Genomic DNA, 26,791 nt, shown 5'->3' on the forward strand with positions numbered 1-26,791 from the left:
GTTTATTCCTCAACTTCTATACGGTCCCTTTAGAAGCACTGGTCTAAAAGACAGCTGTTATGTTTCCACTTAAGTAGAAGCTCATATGCTTTGGTGAAGAAAACACAGAAAGCCAGAGGTGGAAAGGTTCATGAAACACATAGTACATCATATTCACAGAGCCGTGACATCCTAATTGAGTAATGGTAATGCCAGATAATGATAACAAAAGTACTGCCAAACATATCTTGAATGCTTACTACATACTGAGCACTATGATTTTTGCATATTATGACTGAATTCTCATAGGCACCCTACGAAGTAGGTACCATTATTTTTAATCTCCATTTCACAAATGAAGAAACCAAGGATCAAAGTGGTTAAACAGATCTGTTTCATTTCAAAGCCTGTGCTTCTAACTGCTATTTCATATTATGCTCATATTTTTCTTCGGCCCTCAAAGATTCTAACAGTCATCAACAGGAAGTATACAGATGAGTAGTACAACTGAAGGTAGCATAAAGACAAAGGAAAATTTGACCACATGTACCCCACAAATAGAAATAATACCATCAAATTTAAGTGGAGTAAACTCCTTTCACTATAGTAGAGATGAACTAAGAGAATGAATGACTTCTTCAAAGATTAAAAAAATATGTATATTTCTAGTTAATGCAGAGGAGATTCTATACTAAAATAATGGGATAAATGAGTCAGCTTTGGTTACTGCAAGCCCTGGTATTGTCAGTACTGCTGAAAAATAAAGTTGCAAGGATTAAGAGTGATTATGTCATGGATCATGGAATTTTATTGGGAAGGTGCTGGTGGGATGTCAAAGAAGCTCTATGAATCATTATGATGAAGAGAAAGCTGATGGAAACTAATGTCTGAAAAGGAAACTTGAGCACAATGGTTTATAAATCATCTTACCCAAGCCCATGCCACCACCATTGCAATGTAAAGCACCAGCTCAGACAAAGAGGTAATAAACGATAAAGCATTTCAAAGAAATGACAAATATGTCCAACATTAATTTCTTTCCCCAATATTTAAGACCAATATCTAGAGTTTAGTAAACAATTTTTGAGGGTGTAAAATGGGCTTTTGTATTTGAATAAATCATTTTCTTTGAGTGCACAGTGGAGAGGAATACAGAATTTATCTCCTGACCTTGCCAACAGCTGTTTTAAAGTAAATTTTTATGTCTATAATCACAAACACATTAGCCAAACTTTTAAGTGTAAATGATGACTCATTAATAACTTATAGTACTGCCCAATACCCATGTTACCCACAACATTCTCATTTCCAGTAGGACTGATGGAGCTGCTCTCAATGATGAAGTCAAGCTTAAGTCACAGAAATGAAAATAAGCATCATTAAAACCAAACAGCAGACATCTTTAATCACAGTTCAGGGTTTCCAAAGAAGATAGAAAGCTGAGTTACAATTAGTGAAAGACTGTGTCACATGAGAACATAAAGAAAACATTCAATGATATGCTTTCCTTTGGGCTAAATAAACAGCCTCTGCTCTGGTCTGAAACCTTTGACTTATTTGAAATTCTTTGTAATTCAAATAATGAATTCATATTTACTGAGCATTTATTACATATATCTTAATAATATCTTCTCAATTTTCCATGTTCTACCTGAGGGATGAAATTGCAGAAAATATCTACCAAGGAAATGCCCAGCACTAGCTATAAATGTTATATTGTTTCAATATAAAGGATCCTTTTATTATCTGTAGCACTACACAACTAATTCATATTTATTAAAACTGCAGTCTTTTGGGGGGAGGAGCAAGACGGCGGAGGAGTGGGAGACCTGGATTTCGTCTGGTCCCAGGAATTCAGCTAGATAGGGATCAAACCATTCTGAACACCTACGAACTCAACAGGAGATCAAAGAAAAGAATAGCAGCAACTCGGAACAGAGAAGCAACCACTTTCTGGATGGTAGGACGTGTGGAGAAGTGAAGACGAGGCGATACTCGGGAGGATAGACGGCGTGGGAGGGGGCCTCCGTCGGCGCTTCTGGCAAGTGATAGAGCCGCGGAGCACAAAATCGGAACTTTTAGAAGTCTGCTCTGCTCTGGGAAGTCCCTCCAGTGGCTAAGCGGGGGTGGAACCCTCATGGGGACAGTGTGGTCTCAGGACCCTCGGGGTCACAGAAAGACCGGGGTGCCTGAGTGCGGCAGAGCTCCCAGGGGTCGGAGCAGGGAAGCTGGCTGCAGAGACGGAGCCGAGGCGTGGGCTCTCAGCTCGGGGTTGCCATAAACCATGATCCGCGGCACAGTCGGGCCACTGCTCCTCCAGCAGGGACCCAACAAGCGGCAGATCCGGGGAGACTCCCCTTCCTCCCCAGGGAGGAGCGGCACGGGAGCACACCGCAGGGATCTGCTGGGTTTGGAGACTCCACACGGGGTTGGGTGCCAGAGACAGAAACGCTCGGTCACAGGCCGGGTGAGCCGGAGTGCGGCCTGAGACCGGGGAGACGGGAGTGACTGACTGCTTTTCTCTGAGGGTGCACTGACGAGTGGGCCCTGAGTTCTCGGCTCCTCTGGGGCGGAGATTGGGAGGCTACCATTTTCACTCTCGGCCTCCAAAGCTGTACGGAAAGCTTGCAGGGAACAAAAGCTCCCAAGAGCAAACCCGAGCAGATTACTTAGCCCGGACCAGGCAGGGCGGGGCAAAGACATTTGGGAACCATGGCAACAGGCCCCTCCCCCAGAAGATCAGCAAGAACAGCCAGCCAAGACCGAGTTTACCGATCAATGAGAACGGCAGAACTCCAGCACTAGGGGAATACTGCACACAGAATCCATGGCTTTTTTCCCATGATTCTTTAGTCTTTCAAAGTTAATTTTTTTTTTTAACTTTCTCTCTTTTTTTTTTGACTTTTTCTTTTTCCCTTTTTCAACCAACATCTTATCAATCCCTTTTTTAAAAAATCTTTTTTATTTTTCATTTTTAGAGTCATATTCTATCCCTTCATATTAGTTAACCTTATTTTTGGTATATATATATATATATATATATATATATATATATATATATATATATATATAAGTTTTTCTCTCTTTAAAATTTTGGGATACAGTTTCTTCTAACAGACCAAAATATATACTAAGTCTCTAGTTTATGGCTTTGTTCTAGTCTCCTGCCTGATCACATTTGCTCCCCGCCCTTTTTTTTTTAAATCCTCTTCTTTTTTCAACCAACTTCTTACAATATCAATTCCTTTTATAAAATCTTTTATAATTTTCATCTTTACAGTCATATTCTATCCCTTCATCATAGTAACCCTTATTTTTGTACATATATAAGTTTTTCTTTCTTTAAAATTTTGGGAGGCACTTTCTTCTAAGAGAACAAAATATGCCCAAAATCTAGTGTGTGGCACTGATCTATACACCAACCTGATCATATCTGATCATATTCTGGCCCTTTTTTTGTTTCTTTGTTTTTATCTTTTTCTTTTTCTTTTTTCTTTCTTTCCCTTTCTTTTCCCCCAGTTTCAGGAATCTTCTGACTTCTTCAATGTATATTTTTCTGGGGACATTGTTACCCTCTTAGCATTTTGTTCTCTCATTCATCTATTCTCCTCTGGACAAAATGACAAGATGGAAAAAATCACCTCAAAAAAAAGAACAACAGGCAGTACCGACTGCCAGGGACCTAAAAATAAGTACATTACTAAGATGTCGGAACTAGAGTTCAGAATGATGATTTTAAAGATACTAGCTGGGCTTGAAAAAAGCATGGAAGACATTAGAGAAACCCTTTCTGGAGAAATAAAAGAACTAAAATCTAACCAAGTCAAAATCAAAACGGCTATTAATGAGGTACAATAAAAAATGGAGGCTCTAACTGCTAAGATAAATGAGGCAGAAGAGAGAATTAGTGATATAGAAGACCAAATGATGGAAAATAAAGAAGCTGAGCAAAAGAGAAATAAACAACTACTGGATCACGAGGGCAGAATTCGAGAGATAAGCGATACCATAAGATGAAACAATATTAGAATAATTGGGATCCCAGAAGAAGAAGAAAGAGAGAGAGGGGCAGAAGGTATATTGGAACAAATTATAACAGAGAACTTCCCGAATTTGGGGAAGGAGACAGGCATCAAAATCCAGGAGGCACAGAGAACCCCCTCAAAATCAATAAAAATAGGTCAACACCCCGACATCTAATAGTAAAACTTACGAGTCTCAGGAGACAAACAGAAAATCCTGAAAGCAGCTTGGAAGAAGAGATCTGTAACCTACAATGGTAGAAACATTAGACTGGCAACAAACCTATCCACAGAGACCTGGCAGGCCAGAAAGGACTGGCATGATATATTCAGAGCACTAAATGAGAAAAATAGGAAGCCAAGAATACTATATCCAGCTAGGCTGTCATTGAAAATAGAAGGAGAGATAAAAAGCTTCCAGGACAAACAAAAACTAAAGGAATTTGCAAACACGAAACCAGCCCAACAAAATATTGAAAGGGGTCCTCTAAGCAAAGAGAGAGCCTAAAAGCAACATAGACCAGAAAGGAACACAGACAATATACAGTAACAGTCACCTTACAGGCAATACAATGGCACTAAATTCATATCTTTCAATAGTTACTCTGAATGTAAATAGGCTAAATGCCCCAATCAAAAACACAGGCTATTAGATTGGATTAAAAAACAAGACCCATCAATATGCTGTCTGCAAGAGACTCATTTTAGATCCAAAGACACCCCCAGATTGAAAGTGAAGGGGTGGAAAACCATTTACCATGCTAATGGACACCAAAAGAAAGCTGGGGTGGCAATCCTTCTATCAGACAAATTAGATTTTAAACTGAAGACTGTAATAAGAGATGAGGAAGGACACTATATCCTACTTAAAGGGTCTATCCAACAAGAAGATCTAACAATTGTAAATATCTATACCCCTAACATGGGAGCAGCCACTTATATAAGGCAATTAATAACAAAAGCAAAGAAACACATTGACAACAATACAATAATAGTGGGGGACTTTAACACCCCCTTCACTGAAATGGACAGATCATCTAAGCAAAAGATCAACAAGGAAATAAAGACTTTAAATGACACACTGGACCAAATGGACTTCACAGATATATTCAGAACATTCCATCCCAAAGCAACAGAATACACATTCTTCTCTAGCACCCATGGAACATTCTCCAGAATAGATCACATCCTAGGTCACAAATCAGGTCTCAACCGGTACCAAAAGATATGGATCATTCCCTGCATATTTTCAGACCACAAAGCATTGAAACTGGAACTCAATTACAAGAGGAAAGTCGGAAAGAACTCAAATACATGGAGGCTAAAGAGCATCCTACTAAAGAATGAATGGGTCAACTAGGAAATTAAAGAAGAATTAAAAAAATTCATGGAAACAAATGAAAATGGAAACATAACTATTCAAAATCTTTGGGGGGCGCCTGGGTGGCTCAGTCAGTTAAGTGCCTGCCTTCAGCTCAGGTCGTGATCCCAGGGTCCTGGGATCGAGCCCCACGTCGGGCTCCCTGCACTGCGGGAAGTCTGCTTCTCCCTCTCCCACTTCCCCTGCTTGTGTTCCCTCTCACGCTGTGTCTCTCTCTGTCAAATAAGTAAAATCTAAAAAAAAAAAAAAAAAAAAATCTTTCGGATGCAGCAAAGGCAGTACTAAGAGGAAAGTATATAGCAATACAAGCCTTTCTCAAGAAACAAGAAAGGTCTCAAATACACAACCTAACCCTACACCTAAAGGAGCTGGAGAAAGAACAGCAAATAAAGCCTAAACCCAGCAGGAGAAGAGAAATAATAAAGATCAGAGCATAAATCAATGAAATAGAAACCAAAAGAAGAGTAGAACAGATCAACGAAATTAGGAGCTGGTTCTCTGAAAGAATTAACAAGATTGATAAACCCCTGGCCAGACTTATCAAAAAGAAAAGAGAAAGGACCCAAATAAATAAAATCATGATTGAAAGAGGAGAGATCACAACCAACACCAAAGAAATACAAACAATTATAAGAACATATTATGAGCAACTATATGCCAGCAAATTAGATAATTTGGAAGAAATGGATGCATTCCTAGAGATGTATCAACTGCCAAAACAGAACCAGGAAGAAATAAAAAACCTGAACAGACCCATAACCACTAAGGAAACTGAAGCAGTAATCAAAAATCTCCCAACAAACAAGAGCCCAGGGCCAGATGGCTTCCCAGGGGAATTCTACCAAACATTTAAAGAAGAATTAATACCTATTCTTCTGAAACTATTCCAAAAAATAGAAATGGAAGGAAAACTTCCAAACTCATTTTATGAGGCCAGCAATACCTTGATCCCAAAACCCGACAAAGACTCCATCAAAAAGGAGAATTACAGACCAATATCCTTGATGAACATGGATGCAAAAATTCTCACCAAAATACTAGCCAATAGGATCCAACAGTACATTAAAAGGATTATTCACCATAACCAAGTGGGATTTATCCCTGGGCTGCAAGGTTGGTTCAACATCCACAAATTAATCAATGTGATACAATACATTAATCAAAGAAAGAACAAGAACCATATGATCCTCTCAATAGATGCAGAAAAAGCACTTGACAAAGTATAGCATCCTTTCTTGATTAAAACTCTTCAGAGAATAGGGACAGAGGGTACATACCTCAATATCATAAAAGCCATCTATGAAAAACCCACAGCGAATATCATTCTCAAAGGGGAAAAACTGAGAGCTTTTCCCCTAAGGTCAGGAACATGGCAGGGATGTCCACTATCACCACTGCTATTCAAAATAGTACTGAAGTCCTAGCCTCAGCAATCAGACAACAAAAAGAAATAAAAGGCATCCGAATCAGCAAAGAAGAAGTCAAACTCTCACTCTTTGCAGATGATATGATACTTTATGTGGAAAACCCAAAAGACTCTACCCCAAAACTGCTAGAACTCATAGAGGAATTCAGTAAAGTGGCAGCATATAAAATCAATGAAATGGCTGAAATCACAGATTTCACAGAAATCAATGGCATTCCTATACACCAACAAGACAGAAGAAAAAGAAATTAAGGAGTCGATCCCATTTACAATTGCACCCAAAACCATAAGATACCTAGGAATAAATCTAACCAAAGAGGCAAAGAATCTGTGCTCAGAAAGTATAAAATACTCATGAAAGAAATTGAGGAAGACACAAAGAAATGGAAAAACGTTCCATGCTCATGGATTGGAAGAACAAATATTGAGAAGATGTCAATGCTACCTAGAGCAATCTACACATTCAATGCAATCCCTATCAAAATACCATCAACTTTTTTCAAAGAAATGGAACAAATAATCCTAAAATATGTATGGAACCAGAAAAGACCCCGAATAGCCAGAGGAATGTCGAAAAAGAAAAGAAAAGCTGGTGGCATCACATTTCCGGGCTTCAAGCTCTATGACAAAGCTGTAATCATCAAGACAGTATGGTACTGACACAAAAACAGACACATAGATCAATGGAACAGAATAGAGAGCCCAGAAATGGACCCTCAACTCTATGCTCAACTAATCTTCGACAAAGCAGGAAAGAATGTCCAATGGAAAAAAGACAGTCTCTTCAACAAATGGTGTTGGGAAAATTGGACAGCCACATGCAGAAGAATGAAACTGGACCATTTCCTTACACCACACACAAAAATAGACTCAAAATGGTTGAAAGACCTAAATGTGATACAGGAGTCCATCAACATCCTAAAGGAGAACACAGCCGCAGCAACTTCTTCCTACAAACATCGCCAAAGGCAAGGAAAGCAAGGGCAAAAATGAATTATTGGGACTTCATCAAGATAAAAAGCTTTTGCACAGCAAAGGACACAGTCAACAAAACCAAAAGACAACCAACAGAATGGGAGAAGATACTTGCAAATGACATATCAGATAAAGGGCTAGTATCCAAAATATATAAAGAACTTATTAAACTCAACACCCAAAGAACAAATGATCCAAGCAAGAAGTGGGAAGAAGACATGAACAGACATTTTTCCAAAGAAGACATCCAAATGGCCAACAGACACACGAAAAAGTGCTCCACATCACTCGGCATCAGGGAAATCCAAATCAAAACCTCAGTGAGATACCACCTCACACCAGTCAGAATGGCTAAAATTAACAAGTCAGGAAACGACATATTTGGCGGAGATACAGAGAAAGGGAAACCCTCCTACACTGTTGATGGGAATGCAAGCTGGTGCAGCCACTCTGGAAAACAGTATGGAGGTTCCTCAAAAAGTTGAAAATAGAGCTACCATACGATCCAGCAATTGCACTACTGGGTATTTACCCCAAAGATACAAATGGAGGGATCCGAAGGGGTATGCGCACCCCAATGTTTATAGCAGCAATGTCCACAATAGCCAAACTGTGGAAAGAGCCAAGATGTCCATTGACAGATGAATGGATAAAGAAGATGTGGTATATATATACAATGGAATATTATGCAGCCATCAAAAGGAATGCAATCTTGCCATTTGCAATGATGTGGATGGAACTGGAGGGTATTATGCTGAGCGAAATAAGTCGGAATTCTTGATTTCGGGAAGCAAACTGAGGGTTGCTGGAGTGGTGGAGGGTGGGAGGGGTGGGGTGGCTGGGTGATGGACACTGGGGAGGGTGTGTGCTGTGGTGAGCACTGCGCGTTGTGTAAGACTGTTGAATCGCAGACCTGTACCTCTGAAACAAATAATACATTATATGTTTAAAAAAAAAAAAGAAGGTAGCAGGAAGGGAAAAATGAAGGGGGGTAAATTGGAGGGGGAGAGGAACCATGAAGGACTATGGACTCTGAGAAACAAACTGAGGGTTCTATAGGGGAGGGTGGTGGGGGGATGGTTTAGCCTGGTGATGGGTATTAAAGACGGCACGTACTGCATGGAGCACCGGGTGTTATACGCAAACAATGAATCATAGAACACTACATCAAAAACTAATGATGTAATGTATGGTGATTAATGTAACATAATAAAAAAAAAAGAAAAAAAAACTGCAATCTTTCTAATTTTCCTACCCACCTTATAAAGTAAGCCACTGAATAAATATACATACAAATACACACACATATCTGAGGAGTGGCTCCCTATTCTTCTGCTATAGTATGTTAGAGAAGTTATTGGCTGAAGATGATTACCATATTATGTTCACTGTGAGGAACATTTATCTTACTTTTAGAAAGCACTTCCCAATAAAATGGAAAGCACATGGATATAGTATAGGTTTGTTTAGGTTTGGGGCTAGCTTCATGTTTGTATGATCTGTGTGACCCTGTACTTCTTAGAATGCTTGGCTTAATGATCTGCTGCTGTCATCTTCAAATTCTTGCTATTTTTTTTTTTTTACAGGGGCATTCATTTTTATTTTGCACTGGGCTCTGCAGATTATGGAGCCAATCCTTCCTGAATCCAAATTAAGACTTCACTATTTAATATGTCTAAATGCAGTGTTAGCCTTAGTTTCTTCCCCCTGTACAACACTCAATTAACAGGACTGGTGTGAGTACTGGATGAAATATCGTATGTGAAAGTAATAACACAGAGCCTGGCACATAAGACACAAAAGATATGAAATGAAATGGAGCTGGGAACAGTTCTGGTCTTCCTTCTGTGGATCTGAGACATACAGAAACCACCATTAAGTCATAATTAGATGTAGCTGAAACTTAAACTTTAGTACTTACAACCCATATATCTGTGGTGCAATTTCTAGTCTGTTCAAGTGCATATAAAGCTCAATATCATGCTTCTTCAGTAGATGATCCTGGATCTGGTTGACTTTAGTAACAATAGCAATTGTTGGCCCTAAATCCTGTGGTCTAGCAAAGGGAATGGGAGTCATCAGTGTTTCTTTCCCCTAAAAAGAGAAAAAAATGGAGCATGTGTTATTTCAATATGAAATGAACAAATATATGGACATCATTCTTGAATGTATTTATCAATGGGAGCGAAAATAAGAACCAATAACTACTTTAATCATCTCATGACACATGCTTAAATGTAGAATCATATGTTGATCATCATACAGATGATTATGCTCATCAAATAAAGGCCAGGAAATGCCTTCTAAAATATTTCCTACTTGTATTCCCTTGACCAGTTTCTCTGGTGACACTGAGTATTTCAAGATAATTTTTCACTACAGGTAGTGGTAGCTGCTAGTCTACTTGTTTATAGTTAGTTTGTCTAATCAGCCATAGGACCTCAATGGAATACTCTGATGACAACATATTTCTTGTGGCATAAAACTTAAACATGAAAAACAGTAAATGAAAAATGTTTTACTTCGAGCTCTCCAAACTATAAAAAAGTTAGGAAATAAAGGAAACTAGTATTAGAAAAGAGGATATTTTCTAACTGTCCTTTGATCAAATTAAATAGCTAAGTAGGAAGATTTTTAAACTCTCCAGATCAAAAGTACAGCTGAATAATAATTAAAAAAAAATCTATGTAGGCCAACTACAACTTTCCTTCTTCCCCTTCCAAATCTCACATTAAGAAAGATATATCTGTACTGCTTGTAATGCTTTCATGTAAACTTCAACCACCCTCTCAAGTCTGATGTTTTCCTCTAATATATGATGTCTAACCTTCCTTTTTTTTCAAGATTTTATTTTTTTACTTGTCAGAGAGAGAGAGAGAGGGAGAGACTGAGCACAAGCAGGGGGAGTGGCAGGCAGACAGAAGCAGGCTCCCTGCTGAGCAAGGAGCTCAACCAGGGACTCCATCCCAGGACCCCAAGATCATGACCTGAGCCGAAGGCAGACGCTTAACTGACTGAGAAACTCAGGTGTCCCTATGTCTAACATTTCTTATGTTGAGTCCTCAATTTCTACCTCTCTCCAATCTTGAGATTTATAGCATCATTCTCTTAATGACTGCCTGCCACTCCCTCACTCTACTTCTCTAGCTCAAATTATTGTTTCTGCTTTGCAAATGCTGCTTTTTCATACAGGTCTGGTCCTAGTTTAATTCTCTACTTGCATGTGATTCCCTGAGTGATCATACTCATACAACAATACCCATTTTCCAAAGACTTCCAAATCTGTATTCATAACCTAGAACCTTCTTGGGTTCTCTCCCATACATTTATATGTTGGTAAGGAATCTTAGGTTACAAAAGGGTCTCTAATTCAGCAGGCCTACTACTGAGCTATCATCTTCTGCTCAAAAACATGTTCATCATTTCCCCATGCCTACCTTAACCCATCCTCCAATAAGAACACCCACTTTGCCAATTTTAGCTCCTCAGAACCACTCAGGAGACTCTTACTATGTCTCCTCTCCTACAGCTCTACTGTTATAACCTGATTTGGGGTCCTAATCATTTCTTTCCTCCTAACTGGTCTCACTGCCCTTAATTCAGTCTGCTTTTAAATCTAGCTTCCGAAATGCCTGGTGATCCATCTAAAACAGGTATTAAATTACGCCCAGTTGCCCTCCTCAGGAAAAACAAAAATAAAAACAAAAGACAAATTCTTGAGCCAGGTCTATAAGGCCTTCATTATCTGGTCAGCCTCTACTCTCACTGTGCTTCCAGAGATCCTGGGGATGCCATTCTTTTACCTGAAATATCCCCTCCCCAGTGTTTCCACAGAGGAGCTCCCCAGTGTTCGTAAAGATTTGGCTCAAGCGTCAGGTCCTATTTCATCATCTTCTTCTTTACCTCTACAGTATCTGTTTCTACTTCTTTGGTTCCTAAACCATGAGATCTCTAAAAGGAACATCATCTTATCATCACTGGACCACATTCACGGGGACAAAATAAAGAAGGTAAAGCTCGGGCACTTGGGTGGCTCAGTTGGTTAAGCAACTGCCTTCCGCTCAGGTCATGATTCTGGAGTCCCGGGATCGAGTCCCAAATCAGGCTCCCTGCTCAGCAGGGAGTCTGCTTCTCCCTCTGACCCTCTCATGCTTTCTCTCTCTCTCTCATTCTCTCTCTCAAATAAACAAAATCTTTAAAAAAATAAAAATAAAAAAGGTAAAGCTCTTGCCCTTGTAGTCTGGAGGGGAAGACTATGCAGAAAAAAACGTAGAAATCCACATAAGAGCAGTGACTAATCAGGCTGGTAGAAAGAGAGATGAGGGGCATGTGTTAGCATTAGGAAAAACTTCCTGGAAGAGGTTCCATCTGTCTTGCCAGGATCATTTCAAGTCTTAAAAAGAAATATAGTCTTTAGTACTTCCTACAGTGTCTGCACCAGCATCTGTAGGTCTGAGGGATGTAAGACAATACTGATTTTTATGGCTCAAGTAGTTTCTGCTAATTTGTATAGACAGGAGAAAAAGATACCTCTATGTTGTGGTAGTTTATTATAAAAATAGTACAACCAAGATACCATTTTCTGATTTTATAATATCAAGTATTCTCTTCAAACGACAGGATGCTATAATTTTTAAAAAATTTTAATTCTTGCTCAATTTTTTTCCTACTGATATTAAATTGAAATAATTGGGGGGGGAATTCACGTTAATTTTAAGATACCATTCACATTCAAGAGATATTGTTTACACTGAAGCCAACTTTCCTTTAAAAATGAACAACTAACTTTTTGCTTATTTTAGTTATGTAGTTTTTCTTTACTGAAGAACCTTGTGTGGCTGAATACCATATTGTGTGGGGTGAAGGCACTGAGCTCAGGTAGGGTTTCTAACAACCACGTGGGAAACAGATCACTACACCTAGTCATCTTCTAAGGGTCTTGAATAAACACTTCTGTAGAGATACAATCACTGGCTTTGGAGAGAACTGATCCTAAATTAACCTGTTAAAAAAGGTTTAACTTAAGAAATAATGTAATCAATTTCCAGGTTGAAGAGAATGAGTTGTCACTAAATCAACAGCCTATATGGTCCATTTATCAAATACTGAAGAGAGACTCATGTGTAGCTTAAGAACTACAGACTTAAATATGTAGCTTGAAAAGATTTCCCCTGTGCTCAGAATACTTATAACAAAATTTCTTAAATTTAAGAAACTCACAAGTAATGCTCATGATCATTTAAATGGTAAACAGCTTATCTAACAGTGAAACCAAAAGAGAAAATTTTAGTTAATATAAGATATTCCTTATCTTAAAGATTTATCACCACAAAAATGCTATTTGCATTTAACAAATATAATCATATGGGATGGCTACAAGCTCCAACAAAACTAGCAATCTTTTTAAGCATTTATTAAGTGGTACTCAAAATGTGCTCTACAGGTCAGTGCCAGTCCACAAACTGTTACAAGGATTCAGCGAGATAATTCTACACCATTATGTAAAGCAACACACTGCTTTCTTCATCAAGAGAGTCTCATTATGGAAAGTATGTCTGCTGGCCGAGGCAACATGCACAGTGATAGAACTGAATTGTCAAGGGAACTAGAAGAACTGAAAGACAGTAGTATATTAATTTCTCAAACTTCTTTTAAAAAAGGTGATAGAATCAAGACATAGAATAAAAAGGGGACAATGACAGAGGGATTCACTAGATATGCTTTTTAGGACTATATTATTCATTGATATATACAAGTAACATAAATGTTCAGAGGTTGCATCTATGTGTTTTTTCCTGATAAAATGAATAAATATCCTTCTTCGTGTTGTCTTAGCCATTTTCATGAACTTGATTCAGTGATATCAACATGAATGGGTAAAACTGAAAAGTGGTAATGCTCACATTTTTATCATTCACTTTTGCAGATACTGTGAGTCAGTTATAAAATACAAAATGATCACTGCATAAAGAGGTCATGATGCTTTTATTTAAATGTATTCAAATACTTTCTGCTCAAAATTTTGATTTTCACATAAGTCTATGACTTCATCAAATCTCCTGCCAAGAACAAATATAAAGTAATTGTTCTAAAACATGGTAGTTCATCAAATATGCTTACAAGTTTCACCTCTAACAACCCTTAGAGAATGTAACATGTTGATGTATTACTAAAGAAAGACTTTATCACCTAGGCTGAAGATCAGCAAATTTTCTCTGTAAAGGCCAGATAGTAAATATTTTAGGCTTTACAGGTCATACCGTCTGTGTTGCAACTACTCAACTTTGTAATGAGCCACTGTAATGAGCAAGCAGCGATAGACAGTAAGGAAACAAACAGACATGGCTATTTCCCAATAAAACTTTTTTTATGAACATGGAAATCTGAATTCCATATAATTTTCATATGCCACAAAATATTATTCTTCTTTTGATAGCTTTTCAGCCATTTAATAATGTAAAAGCCATGCTTAACTCCCAAGCTGTATAAAAACAGATGGCAGGCCAAACTGGCCTGCAGGCAGTAGTCTGCCCTGATCTAGACCAAAGGCCTAAAAAGCATTAGTTATCCATTTCATTTTTTTAAGAGATGGAATAAAGTGACAGAATAATATATGGTTTCTAACCAGAATGCAATCAATTATATCAATATAAAATAAATCATATAGAAAATATATATATATATACCAAAAACTCTTAATGACATCCCTTGCCAGAATAATTGACATTTTTTCTAATATTTTTCTAATATTGTGTAAAACAATGAAAACACCATAATGATCTCTAAGTTAGCATATATGTTTGTTTAAAATGTCCGTTAACTCAGCAATTCTACTCCTAGAGAAATGCCAAGAGCATTGAAAACATATGTAGACACAAAGTTTGTACACAAATGTTCACAGCCTCATTATTCTTAATAACCAAAAAGTGAAAGAACCCAAATGTACATCAACTGATGTATGGATAAACAAAATGTAGTATATCCACATGGTGAAATATTATTTGGCCATGAAAAGGAGTGAAGTACTGATGCATGCTACAACAGGAATGAACACTAAAAACGTTATGCTAAGTGAAAGGAGTCAATCACAGAAGGCCACATATTAAATGGTTCCATTTTATATGAAATGTCCAGAATAGGCAAGTTCATAGAAAGTGGAAGTACATTAGTGATGCCAGAGACTCTGGGAAACGGAGGGAATGCAGAGTGACTGCTAATGGGAATGGGATTTCCTTTTGGGGTGATGAAAATATTTTCAAATCAGATAATAGGGACATTCGCACAATCTTGTGAATATACTAAAAACTACTAAATTGTACACTTTTTTACTTATTTTTTTTTTAAAGATTTTACTTATTTATTTGACAGAGAAAGGAACACAAGCAGGGGGAGTGGGAGAGGGAGAAGCAGGCTTCCTGCTGAGCAGGGAGCCCGATGCAGGGCTCAATCCCAGGGCCCCGGGATCACGACCAGAACCGAAGGCGGACGCTTAATGAGTGAGCCACCCAGGCACCCCTAAATTGTACACTTTAAAGGTCAATGTTATGGTATATTGGTTATAACACATAATAAAAATTATAGTTAAAAAGAATAAAAGAGAGTAAATGATAAATGATGGTATTGAAGCTAAATGTGTGAATTCAACAGTGATGTATTAGTAAAAATAAGACAGCCTATTTCACAGTTTGTCTAGGCGCTTCAGTAACAAAATGTCTATCAACTCACTTGTGTAACAATAGATCAAGCAGATAAATGTACTTGTCATTCAAAATTTATAATAATTTTTCAAGTAAGAAGTTCTATTGCATGGATAATATACATATAAAATAAAATTTCTATTTACATGAAATTTTTAATTTTACCTTTATATTTCTGCCAATATTATTAGCAATATGGTTTAGATCCCCAATTCAATCTTATTCCATAGATTTTTAGATTTTTGTTTTTTTTATAGTAATAATAATGGCTTTGATTCTCTGATTAGACGTTGCTACTTACTGAAATCATTTGTTCCCTCAAATATATTGAAAAGATCTGTACTATAACACTTGCCTTTTGACCATCATGCTCAAAAGTAGAAAACCAAGGTTCAGCAGTTTCCATAAGTTGTGAGAACATCGCACTAAAAATTAGAAAATAATACAGTGCTAATGTTAAACCCTCAATGAAGTAGAAATAGCATAAAAAATTAAAATAACAGAATTTTTGTACTTACTAGGCATCATGTTCCAGATACTCGGGGTTCAAGAGAGTTTTCATTTCCTCACTTAAAAAAGCAATACAAATAATCAAAATGTATAATTTTTTAGTTGAAGGGGATGCAGAAGTTGCCTTATTCTATCCTCATAAGCCAACTTTCATATAGTGTGCAAATGAAAAAAAAATCATCCTTTCTAAATAAAAAAGCAATTCCATTAACAAATGAAATCCTTTCTTTCTATAAAGATCAAAATCAAATTAGGTGCCTTGTCTATACCAGAATGAAGTAACTATCTAATTACTCCAAATAACAACTACAAAATGTGACAATAGATTCCTTGAATGTGCCTGATCTAGAATAAATTGATTACTCCACAATCTATCACTTGTTTTCCAAAACAAAACAAAACAAAATACTTACGAGTCAAATATAGCCTATCAGAACATTATTTTCTTTCAATGGCTTCTGTTTTTATTATATTTTAACATCCATTAATTAGTGACAGTACCTCTTTCAAATCTATTTTAGTGTTGCTTTCACCTTCAATGGCTTGAAACTGCTAAAACAGCATGTCCAACTTATTTAAAAGCAATTTTCAAACATCTATACTTTCCTGTGAAGTATATTGTATACACATGCTTCTAAAAAGATAAAACTGGCATGAAAACAGGATCCCAAGACTAACTTCATCCTTACCATACTTTAGAATAACTGAAGAAAAGGTAATTAAGATATGGTTACTCTAGTCAGATGCACAAACTCAGTATAATTAGAGAAATTCAAAAGAAGCTAGGAAATACTAAAGTTACTTGCTGTGAAGAATAAATTAATGTATCTCAAAAACATGACAAGTCATTTTTCTTTATTTACAGACTGGGGTCCTTTGGGGTACTGGTCTCCTATTTATGACCTGAACTCAGTGAAACCTGGTGGGGAGAAAGGATCTCACAGACAAGGTTCTCATGCAGCCTACACTGAAAGAATGGGTCATGAGAGGATTGTATATATGAATATTACCAATCATTAGCACTTTGCCATCATAACAAAAATTTGCTCTACTTGATCCATTAGTTATATATCTTCCTTTGGCACAGATCTAAGATTTGCAAAGACATTTATGATTCCAAATTTGTACCATAGCTGAACCAGGACTACAACTATTAAGTAGAATTAACAATCAGCCACATGAAACACAACCAAATGTTTACAATTTACAAAAGTACCTTCAATGTAAAAGATTCCGAGGTTAAAATGATTACAGCAAAGCTGAAAAAACAGAAAGAGCTCAAATAAAAACTTGCCTTGGTTGGGCAGACTCACTGGCATGAAGAAAAGCTTGGTGGTCACAGTGGAGGATAAAGACTATAGGCGCTAACAGCTCGTGCATTCCCTGAAACATAAGAGCAAGAGAAATGAGAGCGGAAGGATGTTGAGAGTCCACCAGTGGACAGAATAGGCTTAGTTAAATGCTTCTTCAACTGATCCTCACCACCATTTACATATTTCATTGAAATGCATAAAATGAAAAGCTACAAAATGAGATTTTATTTACTTTTAGAATTTGATTCCAATTCAACCATAGCACAAATTCTTCTTTAAAACATGGAGAGCAGTTCTCTTTTAAATGACACAACAAACAATAAATTGGCATGGTAGACAACCTTGCACCTGTCAGTGCTTCACGATCTGTACTCATAAATATGAATTTCATTTATGCAAATTATAATCATGAGCTGCAGTGTAAAGATCTGCAGTAAGAAGGGCAACTAAGAACTGTAGACCTAAGGAAATTACATCCAATGTTTTCATTATATAATGGCTCAAAATTAGGATGTCTGTAGATTTAGGAAGAGCTGAAGTCAGCTAGCTGGAAATGTTGGATAATAAAAGAAACAATCTTTAGCAGGTATAACAGCAAACAAAGTTTTCAAAGTATGATTTTCAACATGTTTAATCTGAAAACTACCATAATTTTTTTTCCTGTCTACTTCAACTATAAGGTTACTGTTCAATTTATTTAGTGAATTCACCAATTGTATTAGCTTTTTCCTTATATTGGTGCTCACCTGTGGATTACATGAATAGGCACAGAAACAAAAAAGTATATTGGTTACTAAGGTGTCTCTAAAAGGATATTATAAAAATTCATTATTTATTCGTTATTGTATTCCACATTAGTAATTTGCCTTGTTAACTATAAGATTTTTCCCCCTTAAGCATCCGAAAACATGTTTTAGCAAGTTAAATATAGATTCCAATCTTTTCTGCCTCCTAAAGTAAATTATCATTTTCCTTTTCCTTAATAACTTTGGATGATCTTTTATAAAAAAAAAAATAAGACAAAACACCACCTTAATAGGAAATAAAAATATAATATGGAAGCAAAGAAAAGAGAGTTTCACTGGCGGAAGCAGGGACTCCCCACGATGGGAAGGGCAGTCACACAACCCTCTGTACCTTCTAGGAGTACACGCCATTCTTAAAGCTAGTGATCATCACAAAATAGTATGAAAGTAAACTCTATCGGAGTTCATTTGTAAGTTATCACTAGACTTGAATTAGGACTTACTGACATTTGTACAAAATAATTTATGACACACCAACAACTTTCTGGTGATTAAGACAAATTACCACACACCACTTCAATCTTTTTATGTAACCATTTTCTTACTAAACAAACCTTGAGACAACTATTTGACTATCCCTTAGAGGAACATGGTAGAGACACAGAAAAAATGGAATTAAGTGCTAAGTTTGCTTTAAAATCATATGAGGTGTTTATTCTCCTGGAATAATCTCAAATTATTCCAAAAACCACGTGCCATAATTTAATCATCAAAGAAATAGCTACTTAATGTAAGAATTACTGTAGCTACAGAAAAGAAAAAAAAAAAAAAACAAGGAGAAAGGAAGGAAGAAATGGAAGGATGGACAGACCAAAAGAAAGAAAGAAAAATTAAAAACTATGGTAGATATCTTGTAATCTTTTTGCCTGTTTCTGTGATTTCCTTAGGATAAAGTCCCTAGAAGTAGAATTTCTGGGTGAATGAGTAAAGAAATTTGTTAAAGTTTCTGATATATACAATTAAGCTACCCTTCAGAAAGAATTCCCTCACTTTAGGGCATAAAAATTGCCACTTCACACATCTTAACTTGTAGTGTTTTGTTTTGTTTTTAAATCCTATAAAACTTCGGGGTGCCTGGGTGGCTCAGTCATTAAGCGTGTTCCCTCTGTCACTGTCTCTCTCTCTCAAATAAATAAATAAAATCTTAAAAAAAAATCTTATAAAACTTCATAGTCAAATGGTTGTTTTACCCTATTGAAATGCTAGTGAGACTGACACAAAAATTTTATTGGCCATTATTATTTAATGAATTGCCCATTTTCTCCTAATGAAGTGTTTCCTTTTTCCTGATAATTTGTTACAGTTCTTCACCAATTCAGGATATTAACCTGTAGTCATTTTTGTTACACTTTCCCACGTTTATCATTTGTCTTTTTTTAAAAAAATATTTTATTTATTTGACAGAGAGAGAGAGAGAGCACAAGCAGGGGAGCAGCAGAGGGAGAAGCAGGCTCCCCGCTGAGCAGGGAGCCCGATGCGGGACTGGATCCTAGGACCCTGGGATCATGACCTGAGCCAAAGGCAGATGCTCAACCAACTGAGTCACCCAGGAGCCCCTATCATTTGTCTTTTAATCATGATATCTTATGTCATCGTGAATCTCTATACTTTAAAACTATCAGATCAATACATCATCCTTCATAGCTTCTTGTTTTGTTTTCATGCCTGAAAAGGCTTTCCTTATATGGAGATTAGATGAGTACATACTTTTCTTTATTACAGCTTGAATTCTTTACCAATCGGGTATTTAGTTTTGTCCTGAAGAATAAATCTGTATTTTTTTCTGCAAAAGAGTTCAACTAATTATTGAATAACCCATCTTCTCCCAAGAGTTTTGAGATGCTGTCTTTACCATACACTGAATCATTAGTGCTCGTTTTTTCTCGGCTTTTACCAGTATTCCATTGGTTTGTACATTCTTAACAAGAACTTTACTATTTTAATGACTTGAGCTGTAAAACATTCTATTCTGCCATATTTTCTTTTCTTTTTCTCAAAGTTATCTTGCCTGTTTTAATTTAATTAGAAGGTAAACTTCAGTATCATTTAAATAAAATGCTAAACAAAATACTGCCATTTTACTGGCATTGCATTAAAATTAACTTGAAGAAGATATTTTAAAGAACAACAGATTTTCCAACCCAAAAGTTTGTAAACTGTTAAGTTTTTTACTAGGTTTTTGTTGTTGCTGATGGTGGTGGTGATCTTCTGATTGGGTCTTTTCCCCCTCAAGGTATTTTCTAACTAATGGCTGGTTTAATAAGAATGAGTACTTGCCTAAATGCACCTTCCCACCTTCTTTAAATTTTCTCTTCCCTCTAGTTTCTGCGATACTGTTCTCTCCAGATTCTCCACTTGCTCATGCAAAGTTCGTCTTCAAGTTCATATGTCAAAAATTATTAACTATCTATGATAATGTTGAGAACACAAAAGTGAATGAAGTGGGCAAGTTTCTTACCATTATGGAGCCTGCAGTCTAGAGAGCAAGACACACAATAATAAAATGAGCAGAGAAGTGACTATACAATTAGAAACTGTGATAAGTGATGTCTATGTGTTGATAGAAAAATCCAGCTCCTACTACAGGCTCAGCACATAGAAGGTACTCACTGACTGATTAAATATCTGCCTCTCCATATAGCAATATATTGGTAAATGTTGAACTCCAATATGAAAAATGAAACAGAATAACAAATCATATTTCAAACCAATAAATAAGGGTGCTCTTTGTGTAACGGAAATTAAGAGTCCCCTGAATATCATTAAGACAACCTTTTACAAATTCATTGTTGACTTCCAACTAAACTAGAGATATTTTCTCAGACTTGGAAGAGATTGTTAGTTTTACTCTTAATTCTAGACTAGTAAAACCTGATTAATAATTACAAGTGGCAAATGTACAAACATCTTTAAAGGAGAACTATTTAGAAAGAATGATCATAAATTCAATATGCTGTAAATACGACAAAGCAAAATAAAACATAATAGATTGCTAGTATAGTTATTGGTTCCCAAAATGTGTATTTTGCTTGCATCTATACCATCAGCAATTCTGCTTGCTTAAAGCCTTTATCCCTGCTGGATCGTTAGCAGTCACTGCACTCCAAACTCATGCCAGGTGAAAATAAAGGTAACGAAGTTTTCTTCATCAACAGCCTGTAGGCTCACAAAATTGAACCTGTTCTTTTATCTGCCTGTGTTCATTTAGCCCACCAAGCAGTCTTTATTAAAGCTGAGGCATCAGGCAGTCAAAGTTCATTAATACCATTTATATAATCTCTGCAGTTTCAATTAACTCAGCAAGACATTCTACTACATGATAACAGTCTCATTAATTCAATAAAATCCCATAACTATTAACAATATGGTCAATGTTAAACGGGGTGTCACCTAGTACAAAATAATAGCTTTAACAGCTTGTGATGAAACTCAAGGTTTTTTTCTTAAATTTGATCTGGCTAAATATTCAGTCCTTCTTTAGCAAGGTATTATTTCTATGTAAATAATCTATAGGATTTTAAACATGTAGAGGGAGTAATTAAGTCTTATTAAGGGACTCCCAAGAGTAAGTTAATGATACTTTCTTATACAGTAGTTGATTGACTTTGTCTAAATTATCAAGAATCTGACCTTCCCTATTCTTGTCTAGTCTTCCTTAGAAATGCAGTGGCCACATACATCACAAATGTTTGACTGCAGTTATCATGTTTTTGTTCCTGTTTCCATTATTATAACACTTCCTTAATCGACTTTTTTCTTTCTCTAAAGAAAAATGGGAAACAAATGTATAACTTGGGATAATTTTATTCTGTCTTGGTTTGCTATCATCAAATCTTTTACTGTGAGGTATTTTCAAATATTGAGAAGAAGAAAGGGCACAATGAAGAGATAAGCTTGATGACAGAAGCCAACACAATGAGGAGAGAAGAGAAAAACAGAAAGGAGTCTGAACTACTGAACTAACTAATGCTGCAGAACCATTTTGCCCCTAGACTTCTTGCAAAGTGTGTTAATAACCTCCTTTGAGTTTAAGTCATTCTGAATGGGATTTTCTGTTATTTGCTTCCAAAAGTCCTACACTGATATTTATTTTCTCCCAGTCTCCTTTTCGGTTTGTTTGTTTTTGGTCTTTGAACTTTGTATCTGACTTCTGGAGAGCCTATCTTGCTTGGAAAGGTCTTTCCAACCCTGCAATTATAAACAACTCTCCTAAATTTTTTCCAGTATTTCATTTAAAAATTTTAGTTTTCATATTTATATCTTTATGCCACCTGGAGTTTATTCTCCAATAAAGGTATACTGTAATCTTTTTTCTAGATGGAAAGTCAAAGATGGCAAATCAATATCCTTTTCCCATTAAATGAAAATATCCTATCTTACCATATTAAGAATTTATATATAACTGGACCTGTTCTTAGTTTGTTCCACTGATCTATGTTGATTCCCACACTAATGTCATACTAGCTTGATCACAGAATACTTACAGAAGTTTTCATATCTCCCTTTGCCATTCTCCCTTTCCACTACATTCTGTAGCAACTCTAACATATTTAATAATGATAATAATAGTAATAACCACCATAAATACCAACAAGAACCCTTAGTGATCACTATGTGTTTTTAATTCTACAAAGTCAGTACTATTATTGCCTTCATCTTACTGCCAATAAAACTAAGATTTAGAAAATTTAAGTAAATTGTCTAGGATTATGTAGTTAGTAAATGTTTGAGATGATATTTAAGTAACAGATTTAGGACTAGACCCAGTTCTCTTAACCACTAAGCTGTATTCTCTCCACTAAAATTACGGTAAAGCTTTTTGGCACCAAATTTAAAATGACCATGTCCAGTTTTTAAAAAGTGCATCTCTCTCTTAGATTATCACGGGAATGATAATACATTTATATATTAATTTGGGAAGAAGTAAAATTTTTATTTAATGCCTTCCCATCTACAAACATACTATCACTTTTCTGTTTATTTAACTCTTGCTTTATATCCTTCAAGAACATTTACAGTTTTCTTCACATAGTTTTTGAACCTATATTGTTATGCTTATTTCAAGACATTTTAAAGTTTTGGTTGCCATTATGAATGGGATATATTTTTTCCATCTTCCATTCTAAAAGGTGATTATCACCATGTAATTAATATGAAGGCGTATTAGTAATACTAAAAGTAAGATAAAATTAGTTCCCTTGGGTATTTTATGTATATAATAACAAATATGTTATTTAGGACAACTGGAATATGACTTGGTTTATTATCTTTATTTTTTTTAATTTTATTTAAATTCAATTAATTAACATATAGTATATTATTAGTTTCAGAGGTAGAGTTCAGTGATTCATCAGTGGTATATTATCTTTAAACTGATCAAGTATATTTCAAATTAAATACATTGTTCTAAGGAGTGCCTGGGTGGCTCAGTCAGAAGGGGTGTGACTCTTGATCCCAGGGTTGTGAGTTCGAGCCCCATGCTGGGTGTACAGATTACTTAAATAAATAAACTTAAAAAAAAAAAAATCTACATTGCTCTAGCCATACAGGTGTTTTCTGTATATTACATTGAAGTTAGGTGGTTACTGGTTGGACATACATCGTAACTTTTGATTGTCAGAGAATTTATTAATTTGGTTTGAATTCCCACTTACTATACATTTTGAGAAATACATAAAAATATCCAACTTTTGTATTTTTATTGGAACACCATAAGCTTAAGTAGAAACCTAGATCTTCTTTATATATTAAATAAATAATTTACATTTCAATGAGAGCAAAACATAATCCAGCAATCTTAATCTTCTTTCCTTTAGTAATGGGATGAATATCTGGATAACAAAGAATATCATAAATTTCAAAAAATTTAGAGGAACTTTTGAAGTTATATTACCAGTAAATCTTAAAGAGTAGAAGGACACCTGATTATTTTTTACATGGCATGTCACATATTTTAAAATGCTGTATTTAGAAACATTTATACATACAACTCCAAAAAGTTTTATTACTAGATTGGCTTCAAAGATGCTGTTTATAAACAAACTCCCAAAAGTTGAAAGAAAAGATTGAACGCCTTATAGAAGACAATTTGGTGGAATGTCTTATAATAAGGAAGAAGCATATGTGCTTCAATGAGCTTACTTTTCTCACCATGCAGCTGACAAGCAGCTCTTTGATTGCTTTACTATTATGATACAACTTTGGATACAATAAAGGCTACATTATTGCTCTATCATTTGTCAAGCTGTATAGAAAATTTTGAGTCAATGGATGCCACCTGTACGATATTTTCATTACCTGTTTATAAAGCAACTGCTCGTTTTCTCTAGCATAACAGAAAAGAACATCTGTAAGAATTTTTCTCACATTTTCTTGTTGGAAAAACTGCATTTCAGGAAACCTAAAGAAAGAAAACACAGGATTAAAACTGACTAGCAGAATTCCAAGAATTACCCTCAAGTCTCTCATGTTTAAGAAGTGCCAAAGGCTACTTTAGGTATTAGTACAAGTGTGTATTTGCCATGCAGCTAGCTTATGCCATTGGTGGGACTAATAGGTTAAGGAAAAAGGGTGAGAAAAGGGAAATTATTCTATCAGAGGGAAATGATACCTTTCAACACCTAAATATCTTGAATGTCTCCACATGCTTAAAGTCCTCACATGGTGGATACCACAGTTCTTAAGCAAAATGAATCATAACCTATATAATTAGGGTGCAGGATTACTTTGTTTTAGACCATTTGGTTTTTCGGACTAGAATGTAATTTTGGATGCACCAGCTTTTCGAAGAAATCATTATCATTTTTTTAATGCCAGTACCAGGACTTAAATTATTATACATGACCACACTGTTAGTTTTGTCTGATTAAAATGTAGACTTCAAATGGAACAAGTTAGTCAGTATTGCTTAAATGATCTCTGGATCAAAAATTCTACCAGGTGCTTTGAGGTAATGTGAAATAGAAAAAGGGCACAGTATCCACTTGAAAGAAGCTTACATAGTTTTTTTTTTTTTTAATTTTTTTAAAGATTTTATTTATTTATTTGACAGAGGAGATAGAGAGAGCCAGAGAGCACAAGGGGGTAAATGGCAGAGGGAGAGGGAGAAGCAGGCTCCCCGCTGAGCAGGGAGCCCGACGTGGGGCTCGATCCCTGGATCCTGAGATCATGACCCAAGCTGAAGGCAGACGCTTAACTGACTAAGCCACTCAGGTGCCCCTACATAGTTGTTTCTAATGAAAGAATATACAATCGTAACAATCCAAATACACAGCAATCCAATACACAATGAATACATAAGGGAAGAAGGAATGTCACCTAGAAGTTAACAGTCAAATAGGTTCAATCACAAAAGGTTTGAACAAGACTTTTTGGGAGAGGAGGAAGATGGAATGTCAGTGGTAAAGATAACCAAATTAGAAGGAAAGATGAAGGCACAGAAGGTAGTGAGTACTCCAGGTGTACAGCACAGTACGGCAATCAGTAATGAGAAAGGAACGTTCTTCCATAAGTACTGCCACTTGAGAGCAGGATGACGACACAGGAGGAAAGGTGGGGCAGGTCTGGAAATAGCTCTGAATTGCTGAATCTACAAATGAAGAAAAAATAACCAAGTGATTCTACATTTTTGAATAGGTAAGTAACAAAGAAAATAATATTTAAGTAACTCTAAGTGGGAATAAGCCTTGAAAGAGGAGAGATTACAGGAAGGAACAAGAGGGCATTATAATGAAGTGAAGTGGAAAAAAATCACAAACCTGAGAAGAAAAGCCTGCGTTCAAATTCATGTTGCATAATTACTAGCTATATAATCTTGAGTAAGTGATTGCTTAACTGCCTCATCTATTAAGTGGAGATAATAATACTGATCTTGTGAACAAGATGAGATCATGTTAGGGGCACCCGGGTGGCTCAGTCGGTTAAGCGTCTGCTTTCGGCTCAGGTCATGATCTCAGGGTCCTGGGATCGAGTCCCACGTCCGGCTCCCTGCTCAGTGGGGAGCCTGCTTCTCCCTCTGCTCCTGCTCATGCTCTCTCAAATAAATATATAAATTCTTAAAAAAAAAAAAAAAAAAAAAAAAGATGAGATCATGTTAAAGCACCAAGAACAGGGCCTGGCAAGCAGTAAATGTGTAGGAACAGAGGCCATTATTAGTCTTTGAGTACTGGTACTTTAGGGGATAAAGAAGTGAATTAGGTGGCTTTGGAACTAGAAAATAAGTGGATATGAGAGAGGTTTAAGAGGAAGAGTACCTAAAGCATGGAAGGACAGGGCATTATCAAAACAGAAAAATACTCCTTAATGAGTCTTTTAAAGAGCAAAAATGGCTATTTTACTTCATATTGTAATGGCTAACTGCCTTGTTCTAGAGACTTTAGCTGTTTTATGCTTCATTCTGATCCTTCTCTGGCTCCCTGTGAGAGTTATAACTTTCTTCCCAGTTCAGGCTGGGTTCCTGGGTTAACTACGCTAGTGGTTTGTGAAGCATCTCATTTCTGGTCCTAATTTTTATAATAAAGCCTGTTTTATCTTCATCTGTTCATGTGACTTTTGCTTGAAATTCCCTTGGATGTGCAATTGTCCCCAAACACATATATTTGGTTTGGTCCCTAGCAGAAAGGAGACCTCTTTTTTGTTTTTTTTTGTTTTTTTTAAAGATTTTATTTATTTATTTCACAGAGA

General features: G+C 36.2%; 1 protein-coding gene across 7 annotated transcripts in view; it reads right to left on the minus strand.

Annotated features, from left to right (window-relative positions):
- TBC1D5 (TBC1 domain family member 5) overlaps positions 1–26,791 on the minus strand; it is a 568,425-nt gene that overhangs the window by 205,044 nt on the left and 336,590 nt on the right. For all 7 annotated transcript variants that reach the window (XM_032408767.1, XM_032408765.1, XM_032408766.1 and 4 more), the window contains 5 exons: positions 24,407–24,509; positions 17,285–17,373; positions 15,999–16,049; positions 15,836–15,905; positions 9,705–9,877 (listed from right to left, as the gene is read on the minus strand). In XM_032408767.1, coding sequence (XP_032264658.1) covers positions 9,705–9,877; positions 15,836–15,905; positions 15,999–16,049; positions 17,285–17,373; positions 24,407–24,509 — 486 coding nt within the window. The remainder of the gene's footprint in view (positions 1–9,704; positions 9,878–15,835; positions 15,906–15,998; positions 16,050–17,284; positions 17,374–24,406; positions 24,510–26,791) is intronic.

This window comes from Phoca vitulina, unplaced genomic scaffold (genome assembly GCF_004348235.1).
Source record: "Phoca vitulina isolate PV1807 unplaced genomic scaffold, GSC_HSeal_1.0 scaffold10, whole genome shotgun sequence".
NCBI lineage: Eukaryota > Metazoa > Chordata > Mammalia > Carnivora > Phocidae > Phoca > Phoca vitulina.